Consider the following 27,695-nt stretch of genomic DNA (forward strand, 5'->3'; position numbering starts at 1 on the left):
TAGCGGGGAATAACTGATTGCACAATTTATCGCAAAACTAAATATATCATATTTAGTAATTGAAGAGGGCTGTAAAATGAAGATAATTGAGTCGTATGTACAAATCAGCAAGTAAACGACGTTACAATAGTTACGTAGTATACATGCTTTCTTGAAACAATTCTTAGGAACAATTTCAGCACTGAACGATATCGGTGTCAAAAGCATGCGAGAATATTGTCACCATGCGCCAAGTCACCATTCTGTATTCGAGCCGTTTGTGTAGGATTGAAAACATTTGGATTCACTAAAACATTATTGCGATACATTTCAAAAATACCAACTGAAATGCAATGTTTGTAACTGAAATTCACCTGATTAAGACACACTTAATTCAGTTAAAATATCTTCGAGTGTTTTTGTCAATATCTCGAGTCTAGTTTCTCATTGAATACATACCATGTCGTCACTACATTAAGACGTTACTTTCATCTGTATAACAATGCGGAATCACACTTATCAAGTGCATATATACTGCGATATAGTACGCGAAAGAATTAAGCAATAAGTTCGCAGTTTTGTCAATAAATTTTCCTGAAATGGAAGATAAGGCTCTTAACCCATGTCAAGACAAAGAACGGTAATTCGATAAAAATAATAATCACTCACTAACTAACAATTATAATTACTAAAATGTAAATCCTTGTTTTGGTTGTTCTTGAGGTGGTTGACCAGCTCGTTTGTGGAACCATACTAATAACCATAACTAAAAATGTACGTGTATATATAAAAAACTTACAAATGCAACGAATGAAGTTACACAAGGTTAGTTTGATTAATGTTTCTGTAAAACTATTTTACAATGTAGAATTAAAAAAGAGCTTTATTTCGCCATTTAACGTTCACAAAGCCCACAAATACAATAATATTTTAGTTGATAATGAACAAATAAAATACATATTAAATAGCTCAACCACTTACATCAAAACGCTATTATTGCATTAATTCAAACCATCATGTCATTCAATTTCAAATGTATAACTGTGACAACACAATTGAACATATTTTGAAAACTTAAGACTATAATTATAAAATAATAAATTAAGTAATATTGAATCCGAGACCTGGCATATAAATAATTTCATTGAATTCATAAACAACTATTTGCAATTCTCAACTTGCAATTCAGAAAATACTCAAGAAGAAAATGTTCTTAATGTTCAAAAGTTATTTCGTTGCAAAATCATTTATTTTTCGATTGTACATATATATAAAAGGATCTATATTTTATTTTAATGTAACAACGTACTAAAAAAAGAAACGGCTTTTGTCTCTCCTATATACTGCATGGAACACTTCGCTTAACATGTAATGAAGATTAGAACATATTGGTTTTCCGTTCCCTGTGGTGAGTAGATTTAAGTCCGGGCAAGGCAATCAGAAAACTCTGTAGTCCGGCTTTGCATCTAACTTTTAAAAAGCTGTAAACAATTTCTCAAAATTCATGATGAATGTCCCCTTTATTAAAACTAAGCTCAAGCACATAGACAAGAAAATCAATATTTAAGTCCAAACAAAACACATTAATATTCTTATGTCCCCCCGTCTATACTTTGGGATATATTGTTTTTGCCCTGTCTGTTGTTTTTTTGGTTTGTTTGTTTGCATCAAACTTTAGCATTTGCCATTACTTTTGCAATATTGAAGATAACAACTTGATATTTGGCATGCATGTATATCTCATAGAGCTGCACAATTTGAGTGGTGAAAGATCAAGGTCAAATATATGGGAGACATAGTGTTTCACAAACACATCTTGTTGAACAAGTAATACATGCACATAGCAATTACTTGGTTCTAGTATCCTAGCGCACAGAGCAAGCAACCGTTAGAAATTAGTTTCTATCAATGGATGCGATAAATAGTGTAAACGTACCAAGATATGTTAAATGTCGTGTTAACATTGCGCGAACATTATGTTTATTAAAACAATACACTTAGTATATAGTTTTTTAGTATAGTTTACGCAATTAAAAGCTGTAAACTTTTAAAACATTACCAATTATTGCACGCCGAATCAGCAATATTTAATACATACTTTATCCCTGTTATGTCTAACTTCAGTTGACTTGAATCAAGACTCCTCTATTTCTTTCATCCATGACCTCCGCATTCAATTGAGCTCAAGTAAGCTCAAGTGAGCTCGATGGCCGCAAGTACTAACTTATGGTTTGCAGTAACTGGACAGTTGCAAAGCGTCGTATATCCAACGTGGTTACATGTTGAATGTAAATAAAGAGCTTTTAAATGGTGAAAGCAAACATAAATTTAACCAAAGAATAACCATAACTTTATTTTGTATTTGTTTGGCAATTATTTAAAAATGATAAAATCAATTTCGTAGATAAATTTATCAGTCATTTCTTCGTTTCCAACGTAATGTGGAGTGTACCTTTTTGTTGTAAAACCAAACAAGAACAGAACATTTGAATTAAATGCGGTTATACGCAATACGAACCATACACAAATTGTCTTCTACTTGAAATAAGTACTAACCAACAATTCCAAAATTTGACGAAATGATCAATTTCAAGCAAAAATTGCAAATTAAAAATGTGGTTATTCAAACGGAATCCTAAGCCATCAATTTTGCATTTCTGGTGAGTACCGTTTTGTCAAATCCAAAACAATGAAAATACAGATATTGTAATCGTACCTGAACCAACTGTGCGTTATCAGCTAAAATGCTAAACGGCAATACATCGTACCAGACGTATTATAAAAACATTATTTGTTTGTGTATATATTTAAACAGGATAAAAACATCAAATATTTTATCTTTGTTTAAGAAGAGTAAATAACAAAATACATGTTTTCGGTTATGGTATGTGGTATTTTCACAAGTTGTATAAGATCATATTTAAGAACAAGTGTATTCTTTTTTCAACTTAAATTATCAACTTAAATCAATATGGTTTCAAGATATGAGACACTTTTTATATGATATTCGTATGATACATGTTAGACTTAATCAAGTTGGTCGGAAAGTATGGATGATTTGATTACGAAAATGGTATTTGACCGATATCAAAATTCTTGTTTTGTTATAAATCATTCAGCTTAACCTATTAAGCTTCGACACAAATACAACTTATGTTAGCACAATTTATTTTAAGTTTATGATAATATTTGGTAAGTGCGAATATATTATGACAGACAGACAGACAGACAGACAGACATCATACAACAGTGCATCGTCTTCAACTCAAATATACACATTAATTTTTGTCACGTGAATTATGAAAAGTTTAAAATAGCCATTGGCACATAAGACACAACCGAAACAAATGTGAACAATCACACAAATAAAAAAAAAATCAATAAAAACAAATAACAAAAACTTGAAACGACAGATATTAAAAATAATAAAACATTATAATAAGGTTGCACAGCGTTCATCAGAAAGTATACTAGATAACAGAGTAATCGCATGCTGATTTTAACGGATATTTTTATTCAAATGGCATGTCCATTTAGATTTGTGACTTAGGCGTATATGCTATTATGTTTAAGATAAACCATCCTTTTATGCAGTATACAACAAATACTCAAGAATAATTGTTGAATATATAAATACGCATACATTCACACACAATCAGTCGAGCGAACTTCGGAAATGCTTAATTATAATTATGACATCTTCACATAAAACATAACAAAGAATACCACAATAATTAAACAAAATCCTCAAAATTGTTAAAATGATTAACATTATGTTGTCGAATATAGCCCTCATGCATAACATAAAACTCAAAACAAAACAAATTGTGCGTTAAAAACACGTGTTTCAATCGCAGTCTACTCAATTTGTTTTCATATACTTAAATAATAAAATTGCGATTTGTTTCTCTATTATGCATTAAAAGAGTTGTGTCATAAACGTTTATCTTAAAATAGGTGTTGTTTATTTGATAGTGATACAACAAAATGGAATTATTCAAGGTTTCTGTTATTTTTTAACAATGTATAAATCATTTGCACGGTTTCGTTTTATTATTATTACGGAAAACGTCTTGAGAACTACACATATAGACATTTACTAATTGAGCGGTACATGTTTTAATAACAACGGGTAAACATTTAAACATTACTCTCAAAAATAAAACCCATGTCTGCCTCGAAAATAGGCAAATATCTATAAAGAAACAGTCATTATCTATATGATTCGTAGTTATTACCTATCGAGCCATCAGTGTCAATAAACTTCAGCGTGCGTCTGTACATTCAATCTTTAGAACAAGATCCACACCAAATAACACAATCATACATTGCTTTTCAAACACTTTCTTTTAACATATATACATGTACATACATATTTTTTGTATGTGTCTTCTATTGGAACTTGTAATTGCAGTCTAACTTATATTTATATTTATATAAATATTTATAGATATTGTCCAATATATGCCTTTTTATATATCAATACCCTCTGTGAAGGACGTCACATCTAAGAATAGATCTACAAACCTGTATAATCAAACATACCAAAATTTAAAGCTATTTTAGTCTGAATAATTAAACTTTCGGGAAAAATATATATTTCACTCTTTGAACAAATTGTAAGTTATACAAAATGCAAAAATGAGCTGGCAATACGCATTATTTAATCGTTATTTCACTGTTCGCGGCTTCACAGCGATGGTAAGATTGTCGGCTGGGACAGGCATTGGGGCGAACCTTATTTTCGGTCTGTCGTTCCTCAGTTGCCATTCACACTGCTGCACTAGTTCTATTATGAAAATTTTCAGTACAAGCTGGGCAAACGTTTTTCCTATGCATCCGCGCGCTCCATAACTGAACGGCAGAAATTGAAACCGTGCTTTGTTATGGCCGTGGGACGAGGACGCATCGATGTCCGCCCAACGGTCAGGGTCAAAATCAGCCGCGTTTTCGAAGACAGGCGACGTGATGTGCGTGTCACGGATGCCATACATGACAACCCAGCCTTTCGGTATCAGGAACCCCTGCAGTAATACAAATCGGACGTGCATTTACAAACCTTTATTGAATGGAACTACTATTTGATGCAACCATGTGTTTGTTATTACCGCTCGCTATAAATTTATACACCCTTTGTGTCATTTTGTTCTAAATAATTTTTACTAGTTAATATAAAGATAAAACATATGTTGATCAGAAATGTTTGTTAAACCGATATATTTAGACTTGTGGCAAGAGATTGTGGCTTTTTGACAAAAATGGATATTTTACATATGCGCCCAGTGTACCTCATGGCCATCATACTCACACAGATAAAGAGGTACGATGTCCTCTATAAAGAAACGCAGGGTTTCATAATCCCATGAGCTGACATGATAGCTCCGCGAAGTCTGGTTTAGAGCTACTCTGGCCGAATGTAGCATAAAACCCATTTGTGCATGTCTCGTTTCAATTTAACTTAATATGTTTAAAATAATGATATTGTAAAATTGTGTTATTAATGTCTAGGCAGAGTAGGTGCTTTATAAACATGTTTTATTACGAGACGTTTTCATACTCGAAACGCTGTCCTGCTTTGACTACTCGTTATAAAAACTGTTTTAAATGATGCTATTCATGAAACCCACTGGACCATTGACATCACTCCTGTCTTGTCCCAGAAGTAACGACATGTGCATTTTCAATAGTATGAAGCATATATAGGTTCCACTAACCCCCAGCTCGAATGATTTCAGCACTTTCCGGTAGCCGGCCCCTGCAGGCGGCAACAGACGGAGCACCTCGTTGACGACGTTGTTCAAATACTTGAGTTCATTAATCTTCTGAAATGACAGGCTGTCGGTGGCACAATCGTACCCGTCAACGACCATATCGTTCTGTTCATAACACAACTTATGCCTGATTTCGTCCAGTAATTTCTTCACAACGTCTTTTCGTTGCCCTAGAAACATGACGGAGTTCGTAGTCGCACTCGCCAGCGTCTCGTGGCCTGCAAAGAGCAAATCGACCACAACTTCGATCAAACTCTCTTCACGGTCTTCGCCAAGGGCTTCGCTTGATTTAAAGATGGCCGTCATCACTGGAGTAGAAGGCCCCTTTTGTACATCAGCTATTACCTCACGAATAATGGCATGCAGCTGTTTTTTCGCCTTCAATGCCTGTCAGAAAATAATATAATTGTATGCATAAAAAATATTCCACATTATAAAACAAAACGAAAGGGTGTTCTGAAATATATGTACTAGTAATGGTCAGCATTTTGATGAGGACAATAAAAGCCGACACTGACGTAACCATTTTTTCTTAAGTGACTAATACCTTCAAGAGTTTACTGGTTAATGAAAAATCTTCTTTGCATGTCCCCGAAAGGAAGTATAGGGGAATCAGGGGTGGCGAAATGTCCCAATTGCCCGAATCGTTCATTTACTTGTCTGGGCAACTGATTTTTTTCAATTAAGTTGTCCGTGGACAAGCAGTTGGGTCGAAGAATACAAAAAAAATACATTGTATTAAAGCCGTTATTAAGTTTTACAAAACTGGATGTTGACACGCGATTACATTGTCAGTGCTATTTGCGGAGCAATCAAGCTACATGTAAAATACGGGCACACTCCTGCGCAGTGATCTCACTTATTCTATAAAAGACCGGGAGCATGCCGCATTTTCAACATTCGGCACAACTATTAGAAAGTGTACAGGCTGGTTGCCTGGTTGCTTTATTATTACAATCAGACGGAAATAAAAGTATCTAACTAAGATAATCAAAACACGGTCTACATGTACATTGTTATTTCAGACGACTTAAACGTTACAGATGGAACTGATGAGGTTCACATATTGGACTAGTTTAATGTGTTAAGATTACGATCAGAGCTCCAGATAATACTATTATATTTAGATATTTCACTCATGACTTTTTTAGGTGGTAAGTAAAATACAAAATCAAAGACTTTTGCGGGAGAATTCAAAATACTCCAGGAAAAGTCTTTGTGTATTTTATAAAAAAAATTAAACATGAACATCCAGAAAACATGTATTAATAATAAAAATTATCTACTCTTTTTTACATAAACATGAATTTTGAAATGGCTGATAAAATAAACCAGGGCACTGTTGGTCCAACTGATAATTGAACAAAATGCGTATGCCAATTTTTTTTTGATGATTTTTTTCACTCAACAAAAGAATAATTTGTGTAATGCATGTTAAAATAACACTAGCTTTGCAAGATTAAAAGTCTTTATATTGTTTATAATATACTGCTATAATGAATGTACCATGGAAATAAAACTATAACTAAAACAAGCAAATTATACTCATGTTGATATAGTCCACATTATTTTACATTAATCAATAAATGCGTTTACAATTTATATAAACATAAACGGATAGTGTAGTTCAGCAACGGACAAGTTAAATTTCCTAATGATTGTCTGTGAACAAGTATAGTTTATTTTAGATATCGCCACCCATGGAAATCGCATCGTAAGTCCCTTCGTCTATCGGCCTTCCCCCCGTCAGTCGTTTCCGATTATAATGATTATAACTCATCAGGTATTGAAGGGTTCAAATAAAACTTCATATATTAGAATTGCATGTTTTAAACCAGAATTTATAGAAGAGGTAATTGGTTGGTTTTCTGGTGGCAAGTTTGCATTTTTTATCATGATGAAGAGCCACCTACCTGCCGAAACCCAAATCCAGGAAAGTTCACCGGTATAGAAAATATACTTCTGGTAAAGTCCTCAAAAATCTCGTGCATTTCTCCAATCTTATGCTCATTTGGCTTAATGCCAATCAGTGCGCACGCCGAAATCCGAAACGCCATCTGCTTGCATTCTGGGTAGGTGACAATATCTCTTCTGCTTTTCCAATCAGTCAGAACGGAAGTGACACAATCCTGGATAAATGGAATCATCTCTTCAAGCGTCTCCCTACTGAAAAAGTAATTTAAAATGTCAAAGAGAGAGAGAGAGAGAGAGAGAAAGAGAGAGAGAGAGAGAGAGAGAGAGAGAGAGAGAGAGAGAGTGAGGGGGAGGGAGGGAGAGAGGGAGGGAGGGAGAGAAAGGGAGAGAGAGAAAGAGATAGAGAGAGAGAGTGAGTGAGCTTTTAAATGATCAGGCTTTTAAATCATAAAAATATGCATAGAATGGATATTATAGAGCATGGTTAATTTTTAGTATTACTTTTTCCTCTCAAATATCATAACTACGACAAAAACTTGCGAATCTAAAACACTTTTTTTATTTTGTAAATATACCAAAACAAGACCTTCAATTACTACTTTCGATTGAACTGGGGCGTTTTCCAGTTCTTATTCGATCAACAACTTTTAAATAGCCGTTTATAAATAAATCCACAAATGTAAATAAATATCAAGAGAATGTGCAAATTGAACATGTATTTTATATACATGTATTTCCATTTCTAAAATGTATTCATACTGAATAGTTATACAGTTATCAGACTATAAACTGGTGTGTTAATAAATCACATTAATAAAATGCATTAAAATGTGACTAACCAAAGTTCAGTTGTTGTTATTTTCGTTTTTATCAGCGGTTTCATTTAAGACCAATGTGGCATGTAAGTCACCATGTTATGTTGACAGAACAGAACAGAACAGAACAGAATAGTTTATTTTTGACTTAAGCATGTGAAGCTCATCGTCATTAACATACATATAAATAACAGCATGCGTTGAAGTACACACAAAAACACACATCATTTTAAAGAATAAATAATCAAAATAAACACGAAATAAACATAGTTCGTGAACATATTTCGTGAGAATGGTACATGGATGGGTTTAATACACAGTGGTCACACAATGTTATGCATATAGGTTTACAAATATAGGTATAATTACATATTTCTGACCTTATTTTTTTGTAAAAATGTATTTCTATTTAACACTACATATATATGACATTTTCTCTTATTTTAAAGCATGTTAAACAATACATGGCTAGCTTTCTTAATACAGTTTTGTTTGAGCTATTAAGTAGTTTAATAAACTTGAACATATTTGGCTGGATTCTATAATAGTTCGGAATTAATGCATTCCTAACATCATTATAATAAGGACATTTAAGAACAAAGTGAAATTCATCCTCGATTTCATTAAGGTTACATAATATACATTTGCGTTGATCTCTGTCAATATTCTGGTGTCTGCCCGTTTCTATGGATAATTTATGAGAGGACAAACGTAATTTTGCAATAATGTTCCTATGTTTGTTGTTGTCAACAATATCAAGATACGATGATCTTTCAAAAACCGGTTTGAGTTCCTTATATAGGATCATTGAGCTACACGACGTCACACTGACATCCCAGTTGGTAATATACTGGTCTCGTAATCTGTTTTTGAATAACGGGATAAAGTGATCATTGTTAACAGATTCGGGGAATAGCCATACATAGGTGAAACCGGTTTGGTTAAGAATGTCCCGTATTTTCGATGACCAATTGTTAGCATTATTTTTACGTTCAATTTCTAATCTTTGTAAAACTACAACTTGTTTAAGAATACAATTTCCCTGTTTCACAGTATGTAATTTCAAAAAATATTTAACCATCCTGACATATCTGTCGATATGCAAGGGAAATCGACCAACTTCGGCATATAGCGATAGTGAATTTGTTGACATTTTTACGTTCAATAGTCTTTTACAAAAATATTGAATTTCACCCGGCTATTTGCTGTAGGTAAAGCTATTATTTAAATGAAGAGTATATTCTGCTTTTCGTAATCATCCGTTTACGTAAATTTGTTATGAAACCCCTTGTTGTGAATGTTGATTTTACACGTCTTTGTTGTTTAAAACATATTTCTTATCGAACAGTTCAAAGAGTTGCGATTAGAGATGTGACCGAATATCCGAATATTCGAATATTCGAAAATCGGCCAAATAATCGAATCCACAATTCATAATCGAATATTCTATTTTATGCAAAGATACTTCCAACACAGTACATGTACAAAGTCGCAGTTTTGGTCTCCATTATAAGTCATTGCTTTGATATCATCTTCCATCAATGAACAAGATGATAATGGCAGATTGGATGGTATAAGGAGAGGGACCAATCGTCGATTTACTATCAATTTCGAGTTATGCAATGTGTACAAACTATTTTCTGAAAATCAGTCGAAAATGAAAGTAAATTTATGTAAAACATTAACGTTATTGATAAACATTAAATAATTGTGTTTTGACAGATTTTTAAAACTCAGCGTCAGCTGTATAAACAGTGGTTCATATTAACTTAAGTAACTTTATTAACGCAGTTATTTGCATGGTTATGTTACCGCAAGATAATTGTATTTGTATAAACGATGGTTACTTCGTTCTTAGAGAACCATTGCTATTTGTTAACTTACCACAGTAAAATTACCAACAATGCAACCCTAAAAATGACGTCGTATTCGCGCAATTTGTCAGACGAACAGTATGGCCTCTGACTCTGTCACAAAAGAAATAAGCGAAACACGGACTAAACCAATTAGTAACCGAGTGGTGGATTTGTTTAAGAATTTTAAATTAATGAAAGAAAATCTTCATAAACTCAAAGCAAACCAAAGCGGTCACGCGTTACCTAATAAGTAATGGACACAATGCTCGTTGTAGTCAGAAACTTGGTACAAGACATTATTTAAAGCCCCATTAACACTCAAAATCAATGAATATTTCGTAAAATATTTCATAAAATAAAGTTAACCTATACAAAAGAATTGTTCCTTACAGCAATAGAGCAATAGCCAAAATGTGAACGCTAGATGTGGATTGGTAACGTAGATTTAACAAGATGCATTGTTACAAGACCACATCTAGCGTTGAAATTATGGCTATTATATTCGGAACACAGATGTTGTATGGGTTAACTTTATTTTACGAAATAATTAACTAAATATTCGTTAATTTTGAGTGTTAACGGGGCTTTTAAAGGATCTGTCTGGTTATGAACGCATTGAATCGCAAAACTCATTAATTTATCGGGATGATATAACTATTGTGGTTAGTCTACATTAGCGACACGGTAATTCCCATGGACCGAAGTAGGATGCAACGAAGCAAAACAACAAAAAGAACACATACTTTTTTAAATATGTTGTCACAAGATTTATTATCGAATCCCGGTTTAATACATTTGCACGCTTTTGAACATAATTTCACAAAATGATGATCGAATTCAAGCTGTATAAAGTTTAAAGCAATACAAGTGTGCGTTTTGCAACAATGCGTTTTGCAAGATAGAATCTATATTTGAAATATGACATGAGTAAATAGACATCAAAATATTTTTTTGGAACAAAATCGTTTGCATTGAGTATCAAATTAATTGAAGTTTGTATTTAAATAGCTAATAGTTATTTTATGTTCATGCCATTAAGCATAAATATTGGAGACTTAATATGATAACTTCATGCGTTTCAAGTGACCGAATTAATATACGTAAGATCATTAAAATTATGTTTCAATTAAGCTTTATTTTATTTAATTCTTACATAGTTGATAAGTCTACTTCTTGCTTTGTTCACTTAACTTACTGTCTCTTATACATATTGAAGACTACGGAAAACAGAATATTGTTTAAGCTTTGAAAATGCTGATTTTTTCTCGCGATTAGTTAACCTTAAATCTTAAATGCAGTATAACAGAGCTGTCTACGCCTAACATACCGGTAATGTTGCACTCGAGAAGTAGAAGTTGGTTGTCAACAGGGGGCAATAAAGGGATAAACGATGGTAACTTTTAGCCAGACAGAGCTTGAATAGCGAATGTTAATGTGAATTTATAGAACGTTTTAACAAATATCTGGACAAATTGTCTCATATCGAAACGCCGGAACAATCACCAAACTGGCGGAACTGTCCCGTCGAAATCTGTCATGTATGTTTTAATTCCGTTATCCATATATCAAATCAATGATTATCTAATCAGAATTTAGTTTCTCAAATCTAAACACATTAAATCGTTCTTAAATGGTTCTTTATTCCAGAAAAATAGCGAAACCAAAAGCATAAATATTATCGATAAAAAGTAATCTAAATCAATTAAAAGTATTACAATAAATTAGAATTAGGAGAATGTTAATTCCTGAAGTATCTTAATTTTAATGAAACTAAACAGTATTTATTTAAAAAAGAGTATATAAATAAAGGTGCTTAAAAAACTCTATCCTGTTTTTCAGAGCCGCACATAAAATACGATTTTTAGTGGCATTTGTGGCAATCAGGAACAGAAATTTGCTCCGGACGGTCATAATTTCGAACATTTTAATATAAGGTTAAACATTCGAATATTCAAATTTATTCGAATACTGGCAAACGAATATTCGAATATCGTTTCCAGTATTCGTTTTCATCCCAAGTTGCGATATAGGTAACCTATTCTAGCTGGAATTATTATTTCGTGACGGGTCGTGATAAACAGACATAACACTTAAGTTATTAGTATGTTAATCAGTTAGTGTGCTTTGCAAGACCAACCCGTAATCAAAATCCGAGCCTAAGAGTAAACAGACTAAATAACATCATTGCATTGACATAAATTGATAATTTATTTAAAAAATGATGTAGAACTTATTATTTCTATTTTGAATCAGCTTACGTAAATGAGCTTTTAGTTGCGCCAGACATTAACTACTGAAGTAAAACAAAATCCGGTACAAGAATATTGTTTGGTTTGATAATGGACAGTGTATGGGCTCAATACATGATAAGGCGATTGGTCAATTATGCAAATATGATTAAATATCATATGCGTTTATAAAAGGCCTCTGTTTAAATAAGCGTCGTCTACGAACACATAATACAGACAAATTTAATATTGAGTCTAACCTTAACGCGTGCATGACGTTTCTTCTTTTTATTTTGTGGACGTAACCGGAAGTCTGCGAGATGGCTCCCTCGCCGATCAACAGCCGGACACTTTGCGGCCAGTATGCCGTCACGATTGTGTTTTCTCCCATCAGAATTTTCTTCACGTTGTCTGCACCGACGACCCGGATGATTGGATTGAGAAATAAGTGACTCTTGTATATGCTGCCATAGCGACGCATTTTCTCGTTGCAAAAGCCTTCTTCCTGTACAATTTAAACGGCAAATATATAATTTGGTTACGGGGTCTCTGATTTAGAAATAGGCCGTGGGGTTCCCACTTTAAACACATGTATATCCATACCCTTTTTTACCCGATATAAACACGAAATAAGGTATATAGGGGGACCTTATATATTATTATATATAAATACGTCATTTATTTAACGTGTTATACAAGGAAATATAAAGCGAAATTAATTGCGAGATATATAAAATTTCAATTTCAGACGTGATTGTGGTTTTAGATTTAAGACCTTATTGTGACATTTGATTGCATTACCTCCCCTACACCCCCTCATAGTAATTAAAGGTGCCTAGAACGCGGGGTTGTATACAGACCCCGTTTTTTATACTGACCTCGTAAGTATACTCTGAAAACTACCGAGACCGCGTAACTGGCACTATGTATTAGTTTAAATAAATAAATTAATACATAAATAAATAAATAAATAAATTAAAAAAAAAAATATATATATATATATATATATATATAATAACAGGTTATTGTCCAATCGTTTTGAAATATATCAGGCGAGGCTTAGAATAATATAACGGCGAGGTTTGCCTAGCCGTTATTTTATTCGTGCCTAGCCTGATATATTACAAGACGATGGGACAGTAACATGTTTTTCTGTTTATCATACCACATTTTCCTACAAATCTGCAAAACAATCCATTTTTTAATATGTAAAATGTACGGATCCCCGCTGATTGTGCTGATCCGGCTTTTACACGTTGACATACAAGTAGCAACGGCGTTCGAAAAGACGACACGAATAATCGCTTATTTTAAACATCGTATAAAGAAAAACAGTTGTTTGCACTACGAATGGGAAGAGTACTCCCGCTTTAATTATAAACGTCTTGAATTGGATATCAGGAATAGACTGCAGCGACATATTGAATCGAAGAACACACTTCACCGAATAGATTGGAGACGCCATTTTGAAGATGTGTATTGAAATTGACATTTTGATGATGGTGTCAATATTGACATAAGCGTGTTAAATCGTTTGTTTAAATAGTTGAGGATTAGCATACACATATCATTTGGCTTGACTTTCTGTGCAACACTTGCGAGTGCAATGACTATATCGATATTTAAGATGTATTGTCCCATTGATGACGTCATTTAACTTCTGGAGTGCGGGCTGTATGTGATTTTTTTTTAAATAAACGTTTTTGCGATTTATGACAAATTGTTTGTTTTGTTCAATCTGATTCATGTTGATACAAATAGTTGACTATTAAAATCCCACGTAACTCCAAACTTTGACTGATATAAGAACTTCCTGTTGATCATGATATCAAAATATATCAGGCAACGTTATATCAGGCTGATATCAATGCGGTGGTATAAAAAATATATATATGAAACCGTGTAACGAAAATAACAAGTATAATGATAGATATTCTTTTCGTGCACTTAAGTCATGTTTAAACATAAATCCCTATTTCTAAGATGAATTGTTTACAAAACGTGTTTCTCACAATAATCTCCTAATAAAGATCTCATAAACAGTAAACGTAATACGAAAAATCGCGAATACCAACAGGAACAAAACGACGACGCCAATTAAATATCTATCAATGTTAATCTGCTTACATCGTTCAAAAAGTCCATGGTCTCTCCGATGAAGGGGAAACCCATGTCTCCAGGGGGAAGGTCAAGGTCGGGCAGCTCCTCACGTGCTACCCTAACGACGATGTACCATCGCCATAGCAATCGTATGATGCTGAGCATTGAGTTCATGCATGTAGAAACGGCATGTGATAACGTCATTAATACCATCATGGATACGGCCATTACGCCTGTACGCTTGGAAGTGCAAAGTTCTGTATTCATGTTTCTGTAAGAGAAGGCGACATATAACGTCAACATATATGCCGAATTAATATGATTTCAACAACCATACCGATGTTGCATAATTGGCGCAGCAATTTTGAAGAACTGCAAAATGCGTCTGGGGAAAAAGTCTTAACTCTTTCACTGCTGGAACGGAATTTTGAAGGCCTTTGCAAACAGTTTGGATCCAAATGAGACGCAATAGAACGTGGCGTCTCTTCAGGATCCAAACTATTTGCTATTCTGATAGTATTCTTTGTAAAAAAACGAAGAAAATGCTAATTTTAGAAATTCAGCAGACGACATTTTAACAGACGACAAATTTCCCAGCATGCAAAGGATTATTCGGCTCGCGTACCTCAAGCAAGCACAGCCTGTGTAATCGCGTAGTCGGGTAAGAAGATTCGCTGTCCGCTATAACGTCACGCAAGGTTTCCTGGTCTCAATAGCCATTAACATTCCAAACACTTTTCCAAATCAATCTGCAATATAAGTATATGTATACAGAAATATAATTATTTTACAAAGATATTTTATAGATTTCTGTCACAAAACAATTTTTGTATTAAACATTGGAACATAACTTGAGTGTAGTAACAAAATAAAGTAGACACAAAATTAACAATTTCTGGGTCAAGATTGTCTGTTGTTTCTTTTCTTCGCTTTACGCGAATACGCATCCGAAAGCGGCTACCCCAACTGATAATCCATTTCTCGGAAAGTTGCTTAGTAATCATTACGTATGTAATTGCTATCTTTTAAATTGCCAGGTACAGTTAAACTTGTAAAAACAAAATGAAATCCGAGACGCGAGATATCACGCGACTAGCCGCTATCGCGTTTCTTAATTTGCCATTGTGATTGTCTCACAGGCATTTACAATATACAGGTAAAGGAAAAAGTTAAGATAAAAGATAAAAAGTTTAACCGAATATTTTTTTACGAACAAGTTTTATGGGTTTCCCTGCTTGTACCGGTGCTATCGCGCTGTAATGTTACACTAAGGACTGCACTATTCAGAAACAGACAAAACAGTTCTGGGTTCAGCTTGGATGAAATACAGGCGCGTTACAAGTGCGTATAATCACACGGGTGCTGGTTGACATGTCTCATTTATTTAGTGCCATGTTAAGCTGTTAATTAAAAACGAAATGCAATAATTTAGCGTCATTGTCCCCTCTTTAGAATGTTTTAGCATTAAACAGGGCATGGGTCAGAGTAAGGTGAAGATTGATGTCACGTCCTTTAAAAATAATATAAATTTAGTTCGAAATAATTGACTATAGGACGATAACTACGTAAATATTGTACTTATAGTAATATACCATGTACTCTGCTTTTCTGTTTTACATTTTCAACAAATCGTGAGGTTTTCTTCTAAATAAACTTTATTGTAAATGGGGTTATGGTCCGCAATAGAAAGTTCAATAGCTCTGTTTAAAGATTTTTTTTTTCGGTAATCCGGGCATACTGAATGTACGTTAAGTATCGGTCGACTACTAAGGGCCGACACTCTCCGAATAGAATGGGTTCTCGTGTAGAAGAGACTTCCTTAGAACGAACTATCCCGTTAAAGCCGAAAATATCGTAAAGCCAGCTAGTAAACTAATCATTATTATAGTGCTCTGCTCGTCCTCTTAACGGCTGTATCAATGTAAATGTGTGGTAATATTGCATTATATACAGACAGCGAGCAGTGATGTTTGGCTGATCGCAGCTCCTGTGTAAATTGCCTTTTATTATAGGAAATAGTGATAGTACATAGTGAAATTCGGTATTAGGCAGTAGGTAATTGTGTCAATAATACATGGAATAAACTACTGAGTTCATAAAGTGGACGTAAATGGTGATTTTTAGTGAAATTGTGGAATCTTCTGTGTCGTCAAATTGGATTTTTTAGTGCATTTGTAGTGCATTGAGAAGACCCCTGGTCATATTGAAGCTATTGAACCTATTCAACAAACAAAATAACTAATCGGATTAACATCTTTACCTGTAGACAGTGAACCGTTTAATAAAAGCAATACTGACTGTGTAACCTTCTACACTGATTGGATATTAAATTACTACAATCTGCAATACAGTGACAATATAACAATATCCATTAACTATGAGTAGTAACGGTAAATTTGAGCAAACAAAACTTAATTTCAAAGGAAAAAAGCCCGAGACAAAACCAGCTAACAAAAAACAACGCGCTGACTCAAGCAATAGTACCAATACAAGCATGGACGACCTGTCCAATATAAATACGCTGCTCGAGAACATGACTGAGGGGTTAGCGGAATTGAGGGAAAATTTCAAAAGTATGCTAAAGCGGGAAGAGATAGAAGATCTTATAAAGAAAACAGTTTCCACCATCATGAACAAAATCGAAGTTACAATGATTAAAACAATCGAAACCGAAGTCACAAATAGGACCAACACATTAAATGAAAACTTAACAGGTTTGGAATTCGAAAATGAACAATTGAAGCAAAAGGTGTCCGATCTTGAGAAAAATATCACCAAGTCAATTACTGAGCAACAAATACAAATTGAGAAACATTATGAAACAAGCAGAGAAGCCCTAAAACTTGCAAACTACAACGAACAATACTCAAGAAAGAACAATGTTAAAATCATGAACATCAAGGAAACATCCGATGAATCTGAAACCAAACTCATTCAAACAGTCTCAAACATATTGAAAACAACAGCCGACGTTGACCTGAAACACGAGGACATAATGGCCATACATCGCATACCATCTAAGATGGGGACAACCAGGCCAGTACTCATTAAACTTAAAAACAACAATGCGAAGTCAGCCATCATGAAGAAACGCACTCCAATGAAATCAAAAGGGTACAAACTTGTAGACGATGTGACGAAACGAAACCAAGGACTAATAAGCAGGTTATTTCTTCATCCCGATATCAAAAACGCCTGGTTTTTTAATGGTGCAGTATTCGGGCAAACCGCCTCGGAACAAAGAATCAAGTTTGATATATTTGACAATATAAATGACACAATCAGTGACTTCCGAAACAGGAGTAGGAAGTTTTAGACGGCAATCGGTGTTTTTGGAATGATGGCATTATGTTCTCATAAGAGTATCCTACAAACGTTGGAAATTTAACTTGTCTACCTTTTAATCGGTATGTAATTTTGTTCTTATCCAACTGTCTACTATACTGTCTTTTACAATAGAATTAAATATTGTTTCGCTCCTTACGTAAAATAAACTTATTTACCGTTCTTTTATATAGTAGAACTAACTTGAATTGTTGTATGCAATTTGTAACATATTTTCTTTACAAACCCAATATAGAAAATACAAACATTGTTTTTGTTCCTAATTAAAAACAATACTTCATTATATATCTCGTAACCATCTATGACCGTTCGATAAAATTTGCATTGTATCTTCTTTTCTCTAAAAATCATACTAATGTAGACAATAAATGTACAGACACTCAGTCTTTTACGTAAGAGCTTGTATTTAATGTGTCGCATATTATATTGCATGTTCGTCAAAAAGTCATTTGTTGTTAAAACTATTGCCGACTCTAACCTTTAATCTTGACTTATATATCTAATTGAAATGTAAATCATGCAAATTGACGAGAAATTCATGGCACACGGCGATTGTTTTTGCACAACCTTCTGATTTATCAAAACATTATATTCTTTAGGTGTTAATCCCAACTGTTATAAACTAAATGACTTGCTAATCTTGCACTCATATACAGTATACTTCCTAATTTTCCCCGTGGTTCCCGTGAATAGCTTGTCAGTTGAGATACTGTTAAATTATGGCTGTTTTACACGATTTTTACTTAACAAGCTCGTAGTTTCAATAATTATAAAATACAAAAACGTCTAGATCATTACAATACATACTATATTATTAATTATTTCCTAGCTAGACAACATCATATATCGGTTGTTAAAAAATACATTATCAAATCGTGATATTTGATTATCTCCAATCATGTTGTATCCGTGTATGTTTTCTCAACGAATTACAAAATGGAACACCTCATCAATTACCACAATTTACAATAACGGTAAAAATATTGAGCGGGAAATCAATAGTCTGCGCTGTTCAATTAGTTTTACTTGTTTTTCAACTTCAATGCTAGAGCGCCTTTCCGATATCTTTGGACTTCTTCTCTATTTATCTATTGTCTAATTTATCTGAATAATTTTTCTAAATAATTATTGAAATTATATAGCCTATATGGTATTCATACCAAACGCTTTATTGACAACAAATTACAATAATTATTAGAATAAGAATAGATAATTTCTACACGAAAGCGTTTTTTTTCTTATCTCCGAAAAACAGAGTCGAGATCGGTGCGAAGTATACTAATTTTCCTTAATTGAGGTAAAAATACATGCCCACCTGAATATTATAGCCTGTTCCAACTAGTTGAAAGCAAATATCACCTATTAATAGTATGTGATACGTGTATACATGTTGTTGTTTGATATATAGATTAGTAATGATTTGAGGTAAAACTACATGCCCACCTGAATATTATAGCCTGTTCCAACTAGTTGAAAGCAAATATCACCTATTAATAGTATGCGGTACGTGTATACATGTTGTTGTTTGATGTATAGATTAGTAATGATTTCATACATGCCTTTTTGTCGCTAGTCTTTTGGCATACATAAGCATTCGTTCTATCTGTGTTACTTTTTTACTTCTGATGTTAACAAAAAGCTGACTTTGACTAAAAAGCTATTTTTAGGATTAATGTTTACCATAAAAGCGTGAAATTATTGATCTATAAAATAATGGTAGTGATATTTTACGTTTTGTTAAAACTAAGCACTTTTGAAACAAATCATTTTATGCTCACAGCATATGATATATACACAGTGTACAATAATATTGTAGTGAACTAATACTTGTAAAACAGTATCTGAAATACCATAAAATGTAATTGTATTGCTTAATTGTTTAACGTGTCTGTTGTTTACAACACTTACGTTGATATTATTTTATTTTTTTTGACCAACACTTGTTAAACATACTCCTGTATATCACCAACTGTATTTGTATTGTTTTCATGCTTAAACTTTTACGTTTACAAAACTAACAGTGGTAAGGTTTTCATAAATACTTGTTTATCAGAACCCGGCTTATCATCAAAGGTACTTGTTATATGTATTTTTAACTACTCTGTAATGAATATAGCATAAATATGTATATTCAATTTATGTATAATTCCTTATATATGCTATATAGCTCAAGCATAGAATAAACATATTACATCTTTATGTATACAAAATTAACATTGATATTGTGCTTATCAATATTTGTTAATGGAACCAAGCTTACCACCAAATGTACTTGTATTGTATTTTTTAACTCTTCTGCAATGGATATAGTACACATACGTATATACAATTTATGTATACCACAGTATAACCATATTACGTTTTATATGTATGCAACATTGACATTGATATTATGTTTATCAATATTTGGAAATCGGAACCCTGCTTACCACCCAATATACTTGTATTGTGTGTGTTTTTTTTAAACTTTATATGTATACAATATTGACATTGATATTGTGTTCATCAATGTTTGGTAATCGGAACCCGGCTTACCACCTAATATACTTGTATCGTGTGTGTTTTTTTTTTAACTCTTCTGTAATGGATATAGTACAAATACGTATAAACAATTTATGTTTAAATCCTTAATTATGCTCTTTTGTTAAAACTTATAATAAACATATTACAGTGTGACATTTAATATGAATATGCATAAACCTCAAACATATTTATTTTTTTATTTATATATATATATTTTTTCTAAATCTTACATACCGGACAGTAACGTCTTATACTTAGTAACTTAATTACTTAAACTTAAAAAAATACATACTCAAGTGAAATTCTTATTATTACTCATACCCACCTTTTTAAACTTCCGTTTTGAGAACATTAGATACCGATAATTTATGTCTTATATTTAGGGCAATTTACCTTGCATAAGCACATTTGCTTGTTTTTGTGTGTTCATATGTTTTATTTTATTCTTTTTTTTCTATGTCTCTACTAGGGACAAGTCTTTTATTGAGTTTTATTCTTACTTTTGTGATTATCTCTTTTTACTTTTTCTCTTTTTACTTCTTCAAGTCTATGGAATATTCATCTTTTTGTATTCCTAATTTTTGTTTTCTATTTTTGTTTGTATGTATGGACATCTTATGTCCTATAATAGAAACAAACTGGACATGTTTTAAGATAGAAACTAACTGGACAAGCACATACAATTACCATTTACACACCCTCCACCTACTTAAATGATTAAATTATGTACTTTAAATGTTAAAGGATTAAACAATAAAGACAAACGAATAAAAATCTTCAAATGGTTAGACGAAAAAAAATATAGTATATGCCTTTTACAAGAATGTCATTGGACACCTACTTTAGCACAAACCTTAAAAGATGAATGGGACGGAGAAATCTATCTCAGTGGAGAACATACTAATAAACAAGGCATTGCCTTTCTGATAAAAAATAATATAGGGGTCACAGTCGATAACTTTAAGGAAATAATAATTGGTAGACAAGCAAGTATAGATATCAAAATACACGAAACACAAATAACACTAATCAACGTCTACGGCCCTAACATAGACGATTCCACATTTTACGAAACATTACAATCCTTTATAATTAATAACCAAGATAAAAATATTATAATCGGTGGTGATTTCAATACTGTCCTGAACCCATTATTGGATAAAAAGAATGGAAACCTTTATACTCATACTAAAAATAGAAACATTTTAAATACCATAATTGTAACCTACAATATGATAGATATCTGGCGTACAGTATACCCAAACGAAAGCAAATTCACCTGGCACTCAAACACAAAGCCAACAATATTTTGTAGATTAGACTATTTTTTAATATCTGAATCTCTTTGCAACATTATTGACACATGTAACATAAAACCAGGATTTATGACTGACCACTCTCTAGTTGAACTTAAACTCCACAATATACAACCTGAAAGAGGCCCAGGATACTTTAAAATCAACAACAGCATTTTATTAGATACACAATATCAAACACAAATAAAACAGGAAATATTAAATACAGTTCAAAATAATAAAGATGCAAACCCAAACACCTTATGGGAAGTAATTAAAGGAAATATACGTAACACAACAATTAGATACACATCATTTAAACAAAAAGAAACACACAAACTTGAAACTGACACCATCAAAACCATTGAAACACTTGAAAAACAATTGCATCAAACAAACACAAATGATACCACCGACATTGAAAATGAAATAACATTAAAAAAACAAATATTAGATGGAATCTATCATACACATCTCAATGGAATAATACTAAGAGCGCGTGCACAGCATGTTGAACACAATGAGAAAAATACATAATATTTCGCAAACATTGAAAAACGTAGAAGTGAACAAAAAACTGTACACAAATTAGTAGTCAATGGCAAAGATATAACAAACAGAACTCAAATACTAGAAGAACAACGTTTATTTTTCGAAACCCTCTATAAAAGAAAAAAATGTTGAAAATAACACCCTTTTTAAAAATACACATCACGCTTTAAACCAGGAGGAAAAACAACTGTGCGACGGATTGCTTAATGAATATGAATGTGGATTAGCCCTAAAAGAAATGCAAAATAACAAAAGCCCAGGATCTGATGGCATCACAATCGAATTTTATAAAATATTCTGGAATGATATAAAAACACATCTAATTAATTCACTTAACTATTCATTTAACAACGAAAACTTAACTACGCTACAAAAACAAGGTATTATATCACTTATTCCAAAACCTGGAAAAAACTTAGAATCATTATCAAACTGGCGCCCGATAAGTTTACTTAACAATGATTATAAAATTGCAACTAAAAGTATAGCAAACAGAATAAAAAAAATATTACCATCAATCATTTCAAAATCTCAATCTGGTTTCATAAAAGGACGTTACATTGGTGAAAACGTTCGTCTTATCCAAGAATGCATAAACTATTTCAACAATTCAAATAATCCTGGTCTAATATTCTTTGCAGACTTTGAAAAGGCATTCGATTCGCTTGATCATTCATTTATGTTCTCTTGCTTAGAAAATATTAACTTTGGTGAAAGTCTCATTCAATGGGTCAAACTATTCTATACCGATATTAACAGTATAATCATTAACAATGGCTTCTTTTCAAACAGTTTTAACATCGAACGAGGGGTTCGACAAGGATGTCCACTCTCATCATCCCTATTTATTATTTGCATCGAGCATCTATCACATCACATCCAATCAAATAAACACATAAAAGGCATATCACTAGAACCTGACGAAGAAATCAAACAATCCCTATTTGCTGACGATGCAACTTATTTTTTAAATGACAATTACGATTCTTTCCATAACCTTATAGAGTCGCTAACCCTTTACGGAATGACATCGGGTCTTAAACTAAACAAAAGTAAATGTACTGTGCTACGAGTAGGTAAATTAAAACAAAGTAATGTTCAATATAATAAAGAAATGAAATTTAATTGGACATCCGATGAAGCCACAACGTTAGGAATTACTTTCACAAATAATGAAAAGGATACAGTTCTAAAAACATACTACCTAAGTTACAGAATTTTAAAAACTGCTTAAAATCATGGCATCATCGTAAACTTACACTTATTGGAAAAAACACAGTATTGAAAACGTTTGCACTTCCTACGTTAATATATGTATTTACAGTTCTCCCAAATCCACCAATTGATGTTATTAACGATATAAAATCAGCAATATTTAATTTCATATGGGACGGTAAGCCTGATAAAATAAAAAGAACTCAGCTAATTCAATCTGTAGAAAATGGAGGTATCCAATTAACGAACATTGACTCATTCTTGAATGCAATCAAATGCAGCTGGGTTAAAAGATACCTAGATAGTACCAATACGAGTAAATGGAAATTATTCTACCAGAAAATCCTAAAAAAATATAGTGACTCCTTACTCTTTGAATGTAACATCAGCAATACTATCTTACATGAAATTGCAAACGAAAACATATTTCTGTCTGATGTTCTATCAGCGTGGAGTGATGTCACTCATAATTTAGAAACCCAAACCAGCAGTAAAACAATAATATGGAATAATAAAGACATAACGTCAAACAATAAGACGTTTTTCTATAAAGACTGGTTTGAACGAAGCATTAAATATGTCGACCAACTATATGACTACAGAATTAAGGATTTCTACTCTTTTGATAATATATGCTACATATACGGAATACCTTCAAATAATTTTCTGAAGTACTACACACTAATCAAAAGCATACCCATACATATTAAATCTGAAATCAATACAAATAATACACCATGTACTCAAACAACATTTGTAGAAAACATACTTGGGAGAAAAAACAAAACAAATAAAATATTTTACACACTACAAATTAAAAACCCTACAGAAAACCCCAAAATCAAAAATAAATGGCAAGTCCTTTTTGGAGAAAATGAACTAAATTGGAAACACATATTTACCATGCCATATAAAGCAACAATTGAAAGCACACTGAGAAATTTTCAATATAAATACATCCATAGAATTATAGCTACAAATAAATATCTCTATAAATGCAAATTATCTAACTCAAATCTGTGTGACTTCTGCAGTGAAAACATTGAAACTATAGAACATCTTTTTTGGGAGTGCAAACACATCCAGCCTATTTGGAATCAATTAATATCTTTTCTTGAACAACATCAACTAAACATTAAACTATCTTTCTTAGATGTAAGTTTCGGAATTAACTCATTGAAATCAATAGACTGTAATAATATTGTGAATTTTATGGTTATATTGATGAAATATTTTATCTTAAACATGAAGTACAAAAAACAAGTACCAAATTTTAATTGTTTTGTCCATAGTCTTAAACTAAAAATCCAGATTGAGAAAGAAATAGCCCTCAGTAATGACACATTACAAATCTTTGAACAAAAATGGAATCGGATTAAATTCTCATAATGTTTTGTCCACTAATATACATTTCACTCTAATGTTAATTTATCCCTCTAAAATAGTTTTGTTTATTTTTTTTTCTCAATCGGACAAGATCATTGTGAATATACAACAAAACACACAAGTCCAGTATGCTTTCTTCAGACTTTATACAACTCATCATTGTTCATAACTATTTCTCTGTTGTTCTTTTCTTTTCTCTCTAAAAAATATATATATATATAGTAGCATATCTTGTATAACATGTCTGAACTTTATTGCTTTGTACAATCACTGTGTTGTATGCTCATATACATGTTTACATTGTATGTATGATATTGAATAAAAAAAATTAAAAAATATTGCATTATTGTTGATCGGATAGTCTATACAAAAGTGTGTAGTTATCCGTACAATACGATTGTTACTTAACACCAAAAAAATAAATGTCGAGGCAATATGGCCAATCATGGTTTGCGCTTTCTCGTACACATAGATAAGACATGTCATCCTAATGTCGTGTGATTTATTAACGATCTTGGCCAATGCGCATTCAGTTATGTTGTCATCTGTTAACAGGATTGCACAAATCACACTACCTACAGAATGGTATAACAGCTCGAGTTTTGCTGCGATACCCTTTATTTGTATGTTATTGCACGTGACATTACTGCTCTGAACCGTCTCAAAGCCTACTATGAGTTCGTGGCTTCTAATTGGCTGAACTATTTTGGAATGTGAAGTGCTTTTACTGTAAAGTTGTTTGTGCCAGGACTGTAATGGATGGCTGAAAAACAATGACCTTGTCTTCGTTAAATCAATATGCATTAATTTTTGGAATAAAATATTTCATATATTCACAGTCTGTTTTTTTTTTTCGTGCACGTTTTTCACAAGTTTAATAAGACTGGTAAATAAATATATTCATGCTTAAATAGCATGGCCTGGTTAATATCGGCGAGCTATAAAATTAGCAAAAGTCATTTCAAACATACTATATCAGAATGTTTAATGTTTAATAAGCCTCACACACAAAAGATGGTTCGTTCAACGTTATGGTTTCGTGCATCTCTACAGTGTGCACATTACGTAATAGTAATAACGTTTGCTCATGGACAGGACAGATAAAGACTGTTTGTTTATAAATTTAAAATAGAATATCACTGTATAAGCTGCTTTGATAACCGTCATTGGAAACATAGTTTATGCTGAAATTAACTTTTTCGTAGTTTTTTAGATAATCTTCACTGTTCTCATATCGTTCAGGAACAGAACAGAACAGAATATTAATTTTGACTTAAGCATAACAACCTTATCGTCACATACAAGTGCATGATTCTTTTACAGACATGCGTGCTGAATATAAATAATTACAATGTTCAAATTACATTCATCAATTAATAACTCACTTATCACTGGAGAGTGAGAATGTTCTAAATTACAAGTTATACGGGCAAAAGCCCGCGAAGCGGGCGTTGACCGTTTATTTGTATCACTTTTATGAAATACAAAGAGACATTACCTTATAGGCTATCAAGTCAAATAATTCCTGCCGTCACCTATTTTCGCGATGGAAAATCAAAGACCGCTGGAGCACATAGACACTTCGACAAACGTTATATGACACGCAGATGCATTTCTCATGAAATAATACGACATGGCAGTAATTATTAAGTAGCGAATCGTACTCTATGTTATTGTATTATATGTTTTTGACCGCCAAATGCAATTTTTTGTTTTTCTTCCGGTTTGCCTGTTTACCGGCCTTAAGCCGTAACGGGCAACAAGTCATATTCCACAGACTGCTATTCTAAATTTCGCGTTCACTTTTTCCAAACATAATGTTCAGAAATATAACCCGTCTAAAATGTATTGCCTAAATCCCGACGCATTTAATCGAATAAGATTAGTCTCGAATTTATTTTATTCGTTCAATTCTGCACCTTATTTTATTATTATCCTCATAAATTAATAAAAAATATATATTTAAAAAGCCTTTTATTTAAATAATTAACCCCAGCGTTGTTTTGAGGTCTTAGATTTAAAGGGAGGTCACCACTGCCAAAATAACAATAACGAAATCCAGCATCCGGTGTGTATTCCCTAATTCCGGTCGCGAGCGGTGCATTTTTGGTATTCGTCTGCAGCAAATATTGAGGGAAGAACTGTCCTGTTGAGAACTCCTGGTCTTGGTATATTTTATTAAATAAAAAAGGTATATTTATGAATTATACGGGCAAAAGCCCGCGAAGCGGGCGTTGACCGTTTATTTGTATCAATTTTCTGAAATACAGAGAGACATAACCTTATAGGCTATCAAGTCAAATAATTCCTGCCGTCATCTATTTTCGCGATGGAAAATCAAAGACCGCTGGAGCAACATAGGCACTTCGACAAACGCTACATGACACATAGAAGCATTCCTCAAGAAATAATACGACAAGAAATTTATTATTTTGTAGGTAATGGTACTCTATCTCCTTGCATTATATGATTTTCTACGATCAAAATACGTCTGTTTGCCTCCCTGTGTGAAACTTCCTGTTTCCCATAATGCATTGCAAATTGAAAATTGCTCTAGATGTTGTTAACAAAATCTTAAAAAAGATAACCCGTCTAAATTATTTGCGTACTTCCGGTTTACAATATCGAATACGATTAGTTTCGAATTAACTTCTTCAATGAACCCAATATTCTATAGTTAATATTATCCCTTTACATTTATAAACAATTGTTTAAA

At 32.7% G+C, this 27,695-nt stretch overlaps 1 protein-coding gene across 3 annotated transcripts in view; it reads right to left on the minus strand.

Moving 5' to 3' along the window:
• Positions 1 to 4,420: 4,420 nt before the first annotated feature.
• LOC127833835 (cytochrome P450 26A1-like) overlaps positions 4,421 to 27,695 on the minus strand; it is a 34,916-nt gene continuing 11,641 nt past the window's right edge. For 2 of the 3 annotated variants that reach the window (XM_052359319.1, XM_052359320.1), the window contains exons 2-7: positions 15,289 to 15,412; positions 14,691 to 14,934; positions 12,824 to 13,068; positions 7,664 to 7,916; positions 5,694 to 6,137; positions 4,421 to 5,003 (exon numbers count right to left, since the gene is read on the minus strand). In XM_052359319.1, coding sequence (XP_052215279.1) covers positions 4,650 to 5,003; positions 5,694 to 6,137; positions 7,664 to 7,916; positions 12,824 to 13,068; positions 14,691 to 14,930 — 1,536 coding nt within the window. In that variant the 5' untranslated portion in view covers positions 14,931 to 14,934; positions 15,289 to 15,412 and the 3' untranslated portion in view covers positions 4,421 to 4,649. The remainder of the gene's footprint in view (positions 5,004 to 5,693; positions 6,138 to 7,663; positions 7,917 to 12,823; positions 13,069 to 14,690; positions 14,935 to 15,288; positions 15,413 to 27,695) is intronic. The other variant, XM_052359321.1, reaches the window with a different exon arrangement.

Source organism: Dreissena polymorpha, chromosome 6, assembly GCF_020536995.1.
Source record: "Dreissena polymorpha isolate Duluth1 chromosome 6, UMN_Dpol_1.0, whole genome shotgun sequence".
In the NCBI taxonomy this organism is placed as follows: domain Eukaryota; kingdom Metazoa; phylum Mollusca; class Bivalvia; order Myida; family Dreissenidae; genus Dreissena; species Dreissena polymorpha.